Source organism: Belonocnema kinseyi, chromosome 2 (assembly GCF_010883055.1).
Source record: "Belonocnema kinseyi isolate 2016_QV_RU_SX_M_011 chromosome 2, B_treatae_v1, whole genome shotgun sequence".
NCBI classification, from domain to species: domain Eukaryota; kingdom Metazoa; phylum Arthropoda; class Insecta; order Hymenoptera; family Cynipidae; genus Belonocnema; species Belonocnema kinseyi.
The window spans coordinates 20,541,171-20,553,692 of record NC_046658.1 but is presented as its reverse complement, the minus strand read 5'-3'; the positions used below and the strand labels follow the sequence as shown (position 1 = coordinate 20,553,692).

Sequence of the window (12,522 nt, the reverse complement as noted above, 5' to 3'; positions counted from 1 at the left end):
CAGCGGATTACAATTGATTTAAAACATGTTTTTATAATTTCAGATTTTGCAGCCAGCCTTAAGGGGGCGACTCATGTAACACCTCAAAAATAAGGGTATATTTGGGGATTTTTTGGGGATGAATAATGTAATGAATCTTTCCAAAACTTGTATGGTTTATTAAGGCACTTTTGAACTAAGAAGTACATTTTTTCCAGCCATAAGGGCAGATGTTGAACATGTTCAATCGGGAGATGTGAAATTGCCCGCACTCTAGTTTCTCATAGATTCATCCGAAACGAAAAAAAAAGTGTCTTAAAGTTTATATTCATAGCTTCTGCGTTAACCAAGCAGAGTTTGAAAAATAATTATTTTTGACAAAATGGCGTCCGTTTAAAAAAAATTATTTTTACCCAAAAATTTGCATGAAATTGTTTAAAAAAAATTCCAGTTCAGAGAGGTTCAAACAGAAGACAATTATTTCAACTATATGTGTATGCAAGGAGAACTTAGTCGGTCAAATACTTTTTGATTTATCTCAAAACCTTTATTTGTGTACAAAAAAATTGTAATGAAAATAAATTCTAACTTCTATACAAATTTGTATGATCAGTGTTATAAATCTCACTAATAATCTTTTAATTTAAAGAAAGTCGCGAAAAAGTATAATTCTATAACTTTCCTAGATGATCCTGCCACCCGGCTAAAAGGCGGCACTGAGTTCTGTTTTCCGGCGCTGCATGAGATAATAAAATACGCGTAGTTCATGAACACTGTTCTGGTGACGCGAAACAATACAGAAAGCTGCTACGGTTTTTGATCAGCATTTTTTCTGCTGGAAGTTCTTACTTGCTTAAACTTACTTAGATAAACATTGAGATTAAAAATATTTGAACCTTTTTTAAACCTCGGTGACCCACGCCAATGGAGCCTAAGACCAGAGTTTATAAGATTAATGTAAAAATCCTTTGTAATCAGTGTTTTCCTAAATAACAATACATATGTGTCTGCAGTTTGTAACAAATATTCCTTTTGGCTTGAGAAAAGTTTGACTTTTTTAATTTTTAATTTTTAATTTAAAACTGAAAAACCTTTTGAATAACTAATAATTTGATAATAATCATGGTTTTATACATTGTTTAAAAAAATTAAGGGAGTGAACAAATATATAAAATTGAAAATATATTTTTAAAATACCTTAAAAAGTTCCAAAAAAAGTTGAAAATATATTTTCTTCAAACTAAAAAAAAGCAGTTAAAGAACTAAAAAAAAAGTTCCTAAAATAGGAACTATGAAAACGTTTTACACTGCGCATGTGTGATCATTGCTTGAATATTCAGCCCAAGTATGGAACTCTATGTTCAGAAAAGATGGTGACGAATTAGAGTTAATCCAAAAAAGGTTTTTGAAGTTGATAGTCTTCAAAGAGGGCGGCAGGTATCCAGTCTAATGCAGGTGTTTAAAATTTTCGCCTGCTGTTATTTTTTATATTGAAGATTATAAAAAGCAAAGTAGAATCTCTTTTCATGATAGACTTTCTCCAATTCAAGGTACCGAGATTATCTGAAAGGTGCGATGTAAACTTTTATTTAAAACTTCTACATACTGCAATCGGCTTTAACCTACCACTGTATTTGATGTTCAGGTACTTCAATGTTCTGCACGAAAGAGAAATCTAAGTCTGGACCAGGTCCCCCAAGCTTCAATGCATTTTTGTTAATTAAAGTTTCTTTGCGATTTTAGTACGAAGTAGCAGTAAATGTCTGGTGTGAGCAGTGCGATTGTCCACAAGACAAGAAAATGTGTCATCAATGATAAGACACACACGAATGTATTATGAATTAAAGGGCGCTATTTCTATGTGAGGATAAATAAGATAAATGTATTAAAATAAATAAACTGTGAAGAATAGTCAAGATACTTATTTATTACGATTTTTTGTAGGTGTAATTGTATCCCCTACAAATGCGCTTCGTTTCAAAGGGTTAGGAAGTTTCAACTTGTCACGGTTTGTCATGTCGACAATTTCTCGAATATCTGTTTTCAAGTCATTCTTTTTTGCCGTTGGTTTAATTTTCATAAACTTGCTACCCAATAGCCTCAGATAGTATTTAATCTTAGACAAATAATTATTTTCAGTTTATTATGAATAATAGCCTAAAATATATACCGGCAAATTCCAATAAAGCACACGACCCATGCATACGTGCGGCGCCTATCACTGACGTTTGTACTACAGCTGTTGTGCGCTGTGTGCGTGAGCTCCACTGGCTCGCGTAAACAAGGAGTGGTAAGTGGTGGTGGTGCTTTTCGTTGACGCCTCCCCCATTACTCAGATGCCTGCTTGCGGACTCGGCTACGATCGCCCGTACTGTAAAATTCAGCTTTAGCGCGTAAGGTCCCTTTCTTTGCAGACGGTCACATAAGGTATATCTTAAATCTGATGTAGTTATGTAAATGATCATTTATACGCTGCTGACAATTTTTATTTACAGTAGTTTTTTTTTAGTTTTAAAACGGGCGGGAAGACTCTTGGAGCATTATAATTTCCTCAGGTTCCGTAAAATGGGCTCCAAGGGTTTGCTGCCTGCGAATAGCTAAAGCTGAGTGCTGGCATAATACATGCAGGGATACTTCGTCATACTGCCGAATTTCCTCCACTATGTCGTGGGGTTATACTCCATTTTGCGCATATAACATTTCAAGTGGTTGTGCGTCGTTAGCATCTAAATCACTTTCCTTATGTCTTTCTTGGTTAAACCCAGGATTTCCCTGGCTCTGTCCGTCCTGTGCGTATACCCAGGATGCGTTTCGCGCCGCATTTTGCTAATTTGGTTTAATGCTATTTTGCATTCCCAAACCAGTTCTTATGTTATATCTGGTTTCCCTACTGCAGTTAATGTCGCTTGGCTGTCTGAGAAGATTGTAATCTGCCTGCCAGCATCGTTTTCTTCTATTAATTTTTCAGCACAGCGAAGTACGACCAGGACCTCTGCCCGAAAGAAAGTAGTATATCGCCCAAGTTGGATCCCTATCCCCCTCTCTCGCTCGTGCTGGCATAGTTTCATGCTCCGTACCCTCCGTCCCCTGTAGCTATCTGTATACCAGATTTCCCCTTAGAGGAGCGGTTTACCATTTGCTTTCCACATATCCCTGTTTAGAATACAGACACGGAAAGCTTTGATGAAGTTGAATCATTTTCTTATTCTATCTTGCTTCGTCTCTAGAATCCGTAGTGTGCCAATGTCACTTAGAAGCCTTGTGTGCCTAGTATCCCGAGTCCATCTATTTACTCTTTCCAGGCGATCCAACGCGTGTGCCGCCCTTGCAGTTATCGCAGCATGAAAAATGCAATGTAAAAGCACAGGATAGAGATGCCATTCGCCCCTGACGATTTAAAGGGACAGAAAGACCACGCTAGAAACCTGTAAAGTGAAGTTCCATCAGGTGATTCAACGTTGCTTCTTTATCTTCAGCAAATTCACTGTTATCGCGCCATATTAGCGCGAGGCGAGCTTCGGACGTTTTCGTCAGGATCTTGTGGAGCCTCGCTGTTTCCGAAATGCCCTTCGATTCCTCAGCTGAGACCCTAAAATCCTTCTGTGTACACTTTCTTATATTTATACTATATCCATACTAGAGCGTCTTATGTATGTCCCAGTCTGGAGGAAATTTAGTTCTTTTGGCCTTGTTTCACAACGCTCTTGTCTTTTTACGGAGTTTCGCCAGGTGGCCATTTCACCATTTTGCTTCTTTCCTAGTATTGATTGTGCTTGTAGGGCAATTATTTTCATATGATGTAGTCAAAATCCTTCCCAGAAAACCCAAGTACCATAGCTTGTGAGGAATGCCAAAAGCCTCACTTTAAATTTGTCTTTGTATAAGTCCTAAAGTGTATTTCTGGGGTTTCTGATCCTTAAAGCCGCCGGTTTTCCTAGGGTTAACTGAAACAAATTATATACCTCATTTCTGTTTTTTATCTGGAATGTAGAAGAATTACACCAATTTAGAATATAAAACTCAGTGTGCTGTACCAGTATCGTATGGTGGGAGTTTGCATCACATCCTAACAGCAATTGAATCCTGTTCTCCTGGCAGTGCCGAATTAGAGTCTCCACCTTTCTGGCAGGCGGGGATGCCTCACCATTGCCCAGGAAATAAGCCGAGGCAATGGCCACATCTATTTTTCTCCGCTTCTGCCTTGAGTCTAACCGTAATAACGGTGAGATCCCTGAAGCAGAGCTTAGGCATCAAGATTGTAACCATATCCTTGACAGCTATGCATGCCCTTGTGGTTTTTTCGCGTGGCCCCTTATATATGGTGCCACATCCTGACAAGTCTCTAAACCCTTCCCCAGGGTTTTTGGATTAGAGAAGTCCTGCCTGCTCCACTGAAATGCGTCTGGCTTGAACTGTCGAGCCGTCTTTGCTATGATGCAAAATAATCTGCTCCACTGACATGCGTCTGGCTTGAACCGTCGTGCCGTCTTTGCTATGATGCAAATTAATCTGCATCATGGAGATTCGCGTCTCAGCTATTAAAGTGCTAATTCAGGGCACCTGCGGCCGCTTCTGGCATCCCTACGGATCTCAGATAGGGGCGGTAGTCTAAGCCGCAAAGGCTCTGCTGGAGGATTCGGGAAGAGTAACAGTTCGAATCCAGCTTTCTGCCCTTCGGAGTGGATCCCTGTCTGTCTGAGTATACCTTCCACCAAAAAGGTTTGTAAGGTTGGGTTTTGGAAGCTCAGGTGCCTCAGAGTGTTCGCCGGGTTTTTAGGGGTCGCGGGAGTCAGTACGATCAGTACTGGGTGCCTTGCCTGCTATTTGCGTGCCGCTCTTCGCGGCCTCTTTTCTTATGCCCCACTACGTTGTCCCTTCCTTTCGAAAAGTCCCTTTAGCTTCACTTCTACCGTGTAGACAAGATTGTCGCCATCCTTGTGAGAATTTTGCACCGTTTCTGGTGGATAACCCCCTGTAGTGCCCCGTTTTCAGGAAACGGTTCCACGTACTATGGGATTCCACCTGGTATCCCAAAGTCTCCGTTGAGACATCTCCTTTGTGACCCCGGCCTGTACGCCTCTACTAAGAGGAGCAGACCGGGGCGTACAATGATTTGTTAACCCTGGTACCATTCAGCCCTTGACATGGCCATCACATAGCAGTTTAAGAGCATGAGAACTCGCACACTCGATATTCCTGGAGGCTTTCGTATTACCCCTGGAAGGATCACTCCATAATTCCACTGACTGCAGTCCGTCAGTTCTGCAGAAGGGCTAGACTTTGTGATGCAGCCTCTCTGGTTAATCTATTCTAGGTCTATAGTCCGATAAGAGTCATAAAACCTTTCACCAACTACAAGGTCCCGCGATCCCTAGGGATTTTTGTTTACGGTAGATATTTGGCCATTGTTTTTTCACAATATAAACCTTATATAATTCATTTCTTTATCTTGGTTCTCAAACTATGGTTTTGCCAAAGGCATTTGTTTATCAAAAAAAGAAAAATTATTTTTCACCAAATTCGTGTTTATTGGATATGCTAGGCAGTCTGATAAGACCCTGAAAAATGAAACACGGAGACGTTTTTTTGGCCAAATTCGGTTTTATTTTTCAACATACTCTCCTTTTAGGTCGGTACAGCGAGTCCAACGATTTTCTAACTTTTTGATACCGTCCGAAAAGTAATCGATCGGAAGGTCTCCAAAATACGCCCCAGTTTCAGCTATGAGCTCCTCATTTTGTAAAAACGCTTACCGGTGAGCCATCTCTTCAGGTTAGGGAACAAGTAATAGTCGCTGGGGGCCAGGTCTGGTGAATACGGTGGCTGAGGAACCAATTCGAAGCCGATTTCATGCAATTTTGCTTGTGCAACTAAGCATGAGTGAACAGGCGCATTGTCGTGATGATAAAGCGGTTTTTTCTTCTTCAAATGCGGTCGTTTTTCGGCGATTTCAATTTTCAATCGGTCCAATAATCATGAATAGTCTACTCCGGTTATGGTTTTACCTTTTTCAAGATAGTCCACGAATATTATGCCATGTGCATCCCAAAATACGGGGGCCATAACCTTTCCGACCCATTGTTGCGTTTTTGGACGCTTCGGAGCACTTTGGCCCGGTGGAACCTACTGTTTTGACTGTTGCGTTGACTCAGGAGTGTAGTAGTGGATCCAGGTTTCATCCATTATTATGAATCGGCGCAAAAACTCGGTTGGCTTACGCGAAAATAATGCCAAATTCTGCTGGGAAGTTGTCACACGAATTCGTTTTTGGTCCACTGTGAGCAAATGCGGCACCCATCGCGCGCAGAGCTTCTTCATGCCCAAAACTGAATGCACGATATTGCCCACACGTTCTAATGATATGCCTACAGCATTAGCTACCTCTCTCAATTTCACTTTGGAATCATTCAGCATCATATCATGGATTTTTTCGACATTTTCTGGTGTAGTGACCTCTTTTGGGCGCCCAGATTGTTCAGCATCAACTGTGCTCGTACGGCCACAACGAAACTCGGTAAACTACTTATCGTTCCAATCGACGGTGCAGAGTCCGGGTAATACTTATCCAGCTTGGCCTTGGTCTCGGATATCGTTTTCTTGCGAAGATAGTAGTGTTTGATCAAAACTCGAAACTCAGATTTTTCCATATTAAAAAAGACTCGGAGGTTAGTCGCTTCTCAGTGCTGTAACTTGTAAATGCGTAAACATAAATGGCTGAAGTTTTGACAGGCGTCATTTGAAGGATCAAGCTCGACGAAAATGGTTCACATTAGTGAATACTAATGCCATCTCTTAGAATTTTCAGGTACTTATCAGACTGCCTAGTATTTCTAAAACAAAGTAACCTACAACTTTATTAAGAGAAATAAATATCCACAATCAAATTTTCAATGAGGAATACAAATTTTTAAATGTCAAATGACGAAAGGCCTTCTACCACCACTTAAACTTTTTCGTTACTAACTTGGCTAGTAGTGACCAGAATATTAATTTTTAAGCTTAGATATAATGTCAGTTCTTCTACTAAACACCTAGAAATAGAAGTGATAAACGTGTTGTAGAAGAAAGCAAAGCAATGGAAATAAGGTCTAAAATAGGTTATTGAAAAATAAGGTCGAGTAGCTCCAGTCATTGCACACAAAAAATTGCATCACTATGAAAATACGTAAAATTATTATCATTTTTTAAATTACTTGATTTTAAAAATAGTTTATACAATGGTTTGTTCAAATTTAATGAGATATAAATGTTTTTTTTTTCGATGAAATCTCGCAAGATCTGCATAAAATATATTTTCTTTTAAGCCGATGAAAGATATGCATCAATAATTGTAAATCGATATTTTTAATGTCAATCATTATGTCAGAAAATGGTAACCACTTTGCAAAAACATATTTTTATTGATTGGGCTACAGATTGGAAAATGGATGCATAAAGCTGTAATTTTTGGATCGCTTCGTATCCTCAAGACACACGAGAGTTTCGCCTGCTTGTCGTTGTGATTTCATCGTGCCCTTTGATCACATAAATTCCTCACAACATTCAATAATGTTTTATTGTTGATAAGTTTTCATTCTAATTTTTTGTATATTATTTTTTTCAATGCAATTTTTGACATTTCTATTGATGAAAAGCGATATTTCTGATTCCAATCGTGTACAAAACTACGAATTATGCCGACGCTACGTGAACATTGCATTCACTTCTTCAGGGATAACCTGAAACTCAGGTATTAGGTTATGGTGTTTTAATGTATACGCTCTACGATGGCTGTGATTGGCCAGGGTGCCCCACCGTGGGGACTAGTCGAACCCGAAATATCTCTTTTTATCGAAATAAATCATCGTGAAACCATTAAATCTATTTCTATTGATGTCTGTATTAAAACTTTTAATTGAAATTTAATTGAGAAAAAAGCCAGTTGTAATTTCAATGCCGTTCTGTCTTGATTTTCAATAAATTTCAAATATATTTTGTTACAAATTTATGAATAGATGAGGATGATTGCTAAAAAGTTGACTGTTAGTCCCAGTCATTTTCCATATTTCTTTCGATTAATACATTTTGAAAAATTGTTATTTGACTTGCTCTATGTGTATGTATGCATGCTTGTGAACGTAACAATAGCAAAGCCACAAAAAAAGTCGGGTACTTTTGACGAGACACATGTAATCCTGTGTATTTTAATCCGCTGAATCCGAATCTGAGGTCAAAATAGCACCTTTCATGATTGGTTTTCGACATAACCTCAAAAACGTATTTTTGAGTAAATGATGGCGAAACATAACCTTTAAACAAAATTTTCTGAGTGGTGCTTAGCAAGTCAAAATTAGATTTGTGTACTTCCAGGCATCGAATTCGATACGTAAGTCAAGTTAGCGTTTGTTTTGCATGAATGTACTCCCTAAATCAAAATAAGCGGATTCTCACTTATTCCTCAATAGCACACTTTTCACTAATGAATCAGTGGAATTTTTAGCCTTTGACTAGTTAGTCCCTAGATGGCGTGGCTTTTATATATAGTTCTGCCTAATACTGACATTCGATGGAAAACAGCTATTTCTGTCCGTATTATAACGCACTCTTTTGGATTCGAAATATCTTCGTAGAAGCATACGGTTTTTTGAGGTTATGTCGAAAACTAATTGTGAAAGGTGCTATTTTGACCTCAAATGCGGATTCAGCGGATTAAAATACATAGGAAGACATGTGTCTCGTCAAAAGTACCAGACTTTTTATCCACACTTCTGGTTTCTTTAAATTCTCTACCTTGACCTAAGTTTATTTTCGAAAATAAGATGTAATGATCCGTTCCAATTTCGGAACCTCTCGTTACTCGTGTATCTCTTACTAGCTCTTGCAGTCTCTCATCCGCAAAAACAAAGTTAATTATACTGTGCCTACATACTGTGATTTTAGATCTCCAAAATTACCTAGCACCCTGTCTGTACTCATGCGTTAGACTCCAACGTATCCATTAATATCTCGTAGTAGAATGATTCTTTCCCCGTGATTACAAGTACCTATCGTGTCATTTAGAGTATCCCAGAAGACGTCTTTTACTAAGTCCTTTCACTATCAACTGGGCGTAGCATGCTATGATAAATAATCTTCTGATTCCTACGTTCATTTTAACCCTTGGGTAAAAACCAAATAAATTTGCACTATTGGCCAACCGTGTACCCATGTACCAATTTGTAGGTAAAATTCCACTGTAACTGAAAGTTTTTGTATGTATTAGGCGCATATTGATTTATTTATGCATAAAGAAGGTATTTTAGGCTAAATACAATTGTAGAATTATGTGCAATGATGTTTAAAATCCTAAATCAGATACAAAACGCGGACGGCTGTACTGTGAACTTCTTCATTTTGTGAAGTTCAGATGTGTTGATTTGAAAAAGTAAACAGAAAGAAGGATCCCTATACGTTTTTATATCTGAGAAACATCCTAGTGGCCCTTTGAAACGTATTTACAAATTTGAAACCCAGTTATGTATAGTGTCTATCGTTTACGCAAAGAAGTAAGACGTGTAACCTATAGTGTAACTTCAGACAGTCAGTACAGTCAGCTCGAGTGTTTGTAGATATTTTCGCGTGTTCTTGTGTTGCGTATCTTTCAAACGTCTTTTATAAACCGTTTATTCAATTTTCATTGTTGGTGATTAACAAATAACGGGCAATAGTTTGAATTTGCGCATTTTATGTGGAATGCGAAAAGATGGAAGAGATATCGAGATTATTATTATATTCATTTTGTTTGATAAATAAAAAATTAAAATGAATAATATTTAGTGTCATATTTTTTTATTCATGCTAACGGACGTCCCCGGACTCTTTTTTTGTGGGTTAATTAAAAAAATGTATTTTCACTAAATTGCATGTGTGTTTGTGTATCCTTGAGTGCTACGGACATCATCGGTACGACAGAGACCTACATTATTGGCATGTTAGAGAGCTGAAAAACGATCCTAACCTCCAAAAAGTGTACAAGCATACAATTTTCATTTAGCACAATAATTTTTTTTGTTATTATCCCTAAAAAAAGAGTCCAGGGACTTCCGCTATAATATTGTATAGCATCTCCGAATTCAGTTTTTAAACATTGTCATTTTTGTGGTGAAAAAGCCGAGGGAATTGAAACCAATTTCACATGAAGCACCAAATCGAGTTGAAAATTTGGGATAATAAATAAAAAGCACTAAGAAAGTCAGGTCTGGTCCTAAATTTTAATAATTTTGAAAAAAGCAAAAAAAATTATTTGCAAAAAAACTTTTTTCTTTATTATAAAAATATAATTCAAAAACCCAAACAATATGGGTTTAAATTTGAGTCCCCCCCCCCCCCACCTCTACCCTGTTGCGATGGTATATTGTGATATTCAGGGATCACAGTTCCCTATTCTCCCTTTCCCCCAATTTTTGCCTTAAACTCGGCTGCGACTTAGTTTTCAAGAATAGTAAAAAACAGAAACGTATAATACTTAAAAATAACCACCACAATGTTTGTGCATCTATGAGCTTGCGCAACCCTCGATCTAAAATTGATATTTTCTGAAGAACTTATAGTACTGCTATGGTGCATTTATACTTTCGTCCGTCCGACCAGTTCAGACTGAAAAGTATATAAGAGTAAAAAAGAAAGGGAGTACTTTTTGTTCAAATTTCCGCTCCTTATCTCTTTTAGTCCCGTACACTTTCCGTCTGTACCGGTCGGACGGACGTAGGTATAAATGCACCGTGTTGAGTTACTCCCGTAAAATCTAATTATGATTGGGCTTTGTCTATAACGCACGGTAATGCCGACGTTGAGCGTGGATTCTCGAAGCCAGATCTGAACCTTTTTTTTAATTGTTATAGATGACGAGGAGCGCATGCGGGAGGAATTGAAGGACTTAATTGACGACGGTCCGATAGAAGAGGATGGCGACGATAGCGATGCTTCTGGTAGATCAAATAAACGTAAAAGAAGTGATGACGAGTTCGATGATCGTCTCGAGGATGATGACTATGATTTAATTGAGGAAAATCTAGGAGTAAAAGTGGAAAGGGTACATCTTTTTTAAAATAATAAAGAAAAATATATGTTATAAACTTTACCTTTATTGAATCATAAAATAAACTCATTTATCGATTGGAAGTTGTTCCTTAATAATTCACGAAAAATCTCTTTTTAGAAACGTTTCAAAAGGGTGCAGAAAATGGTAGATGAAGAATCGGAAGAAGAGGCAGAGCAAGGAGAAGAGCGTGATGCAATCGCTAATGAGTTATTCGAAGGATCAGGGGACGTAAGTATTATTGGTTTAGTACATGAATGGAAATTTTGGACAACCGTTCCGACATGAAAGGTCCCACCCATTTTTTATATGAACTTAGGACCATAAGCATAGAGACGAATAAAATCCCGACACTTTAAGCACAAGGTAAACCCTGTAGGTTGAAAAATAAATGGACTGGATGACTTAAAAGTTGGAATTTCGAAAATCCCCTTTCCGAGAAGAAATGCATTTAGAGTTGGTGAGCGCTATAAGCGCAAATGTTATATTTTGCCACAAACATTTAATTTATCCACTTCCGGGAAACTTCGAAGACGTAAGTATAAAGCCATAAAAAAGAACATAGGACCGATTTCATATGAAATCGGACAGTCTGACCCTGGCGTTGTCACGGAATTGTTTATAGCTGAAATATATTGTTTTCCAAGGCAAAATATGAGACAAGTATTTTTCGTTTTTGATAAAAAAATATTGTCATCAACTTATGCCTGCATTAATAATCAGGTAAATTATGTAAAAGTACATGATTTTTTACATATAATTTGATGTAATTTGATTGATGTATTTACATGTAATTTGATCAAATATCCTGTAAGTTTCGTCGTAGCTAAACTATTCCTACTTGTGGAAAGCCTTACTTTTTTATAAATTAACTTTTTTTAAATATGATCTATAACTCTGAAGTTAATTACAAATGTTGTCGATATAAAAACAATGGAATGCACTATCAGAATAAAACGTAAGTCCTGGAAGATAGAATATAAAATGTAAAAACAAATCGTGTTGAATAATTACAGTGTTCGATATAGTTTTTTTTAGTTGTATTTCATTCGTTAACATAAAATGGCAAATACTTTGAAATCAATGTATTCGCTAAAGCGAAAAAATGTCCTGACTTTGAAACTATTCACAAGAAAGTGATATACAGCAATTCTAGTGACCTATTTGTACGGCTACATAAGTTGACCGTTTTATTAGGACCTTTTTCAGAAAGAAGAATCATTTGAAGCGACAGTGTTTGCAAAAATTGTTACCGCCGAATTATTGTTGTTTCGCATGTGTTCAAATTAGGCAATTTCCGACGATGAAGAACCAATGTTGAATGATGTAAATGTATGTGAAAACGGACATTTTTATTATGAAGACGAAGAATTTCAACCGATCTTTCAGATTAAGGACATAAATAATTCAATTTTAGGCAAGAAATTTTACATTTCGCCTTATTGAAATCCATCAAGTGCCGAAAAAGGCCTCGAGAAAACTATGTT

The 12,522-nt window shown here is 37.5% G+C and overlaps 1 protein-coding gene across 1 annotated transcript in view; it reads left to right on the top strand.

Moving 5' to 3' along the window:
• Positions 1–12,522, top strand: part of LOC117168385 (transcription elongation factor SPT6-like) — a 176,135-nt gene that overhangs the window by 103,297 nt on the left and 60,316 nt on the right. Inside the window, exons 3-4 of the mRNA XM_033353995.1 lie at positions 10,839–11,029; positions 11,156–11,266. Of these exons, the coding sequence (XP_033209886.1) occupies positions 10,839–11,029; positions 11,156–11,266 (302 nt within the window). The remainder of the gene's footprint in view (positions 1–10,838; positions 11,030–11,155; positions 11,267–12,522) is intronic.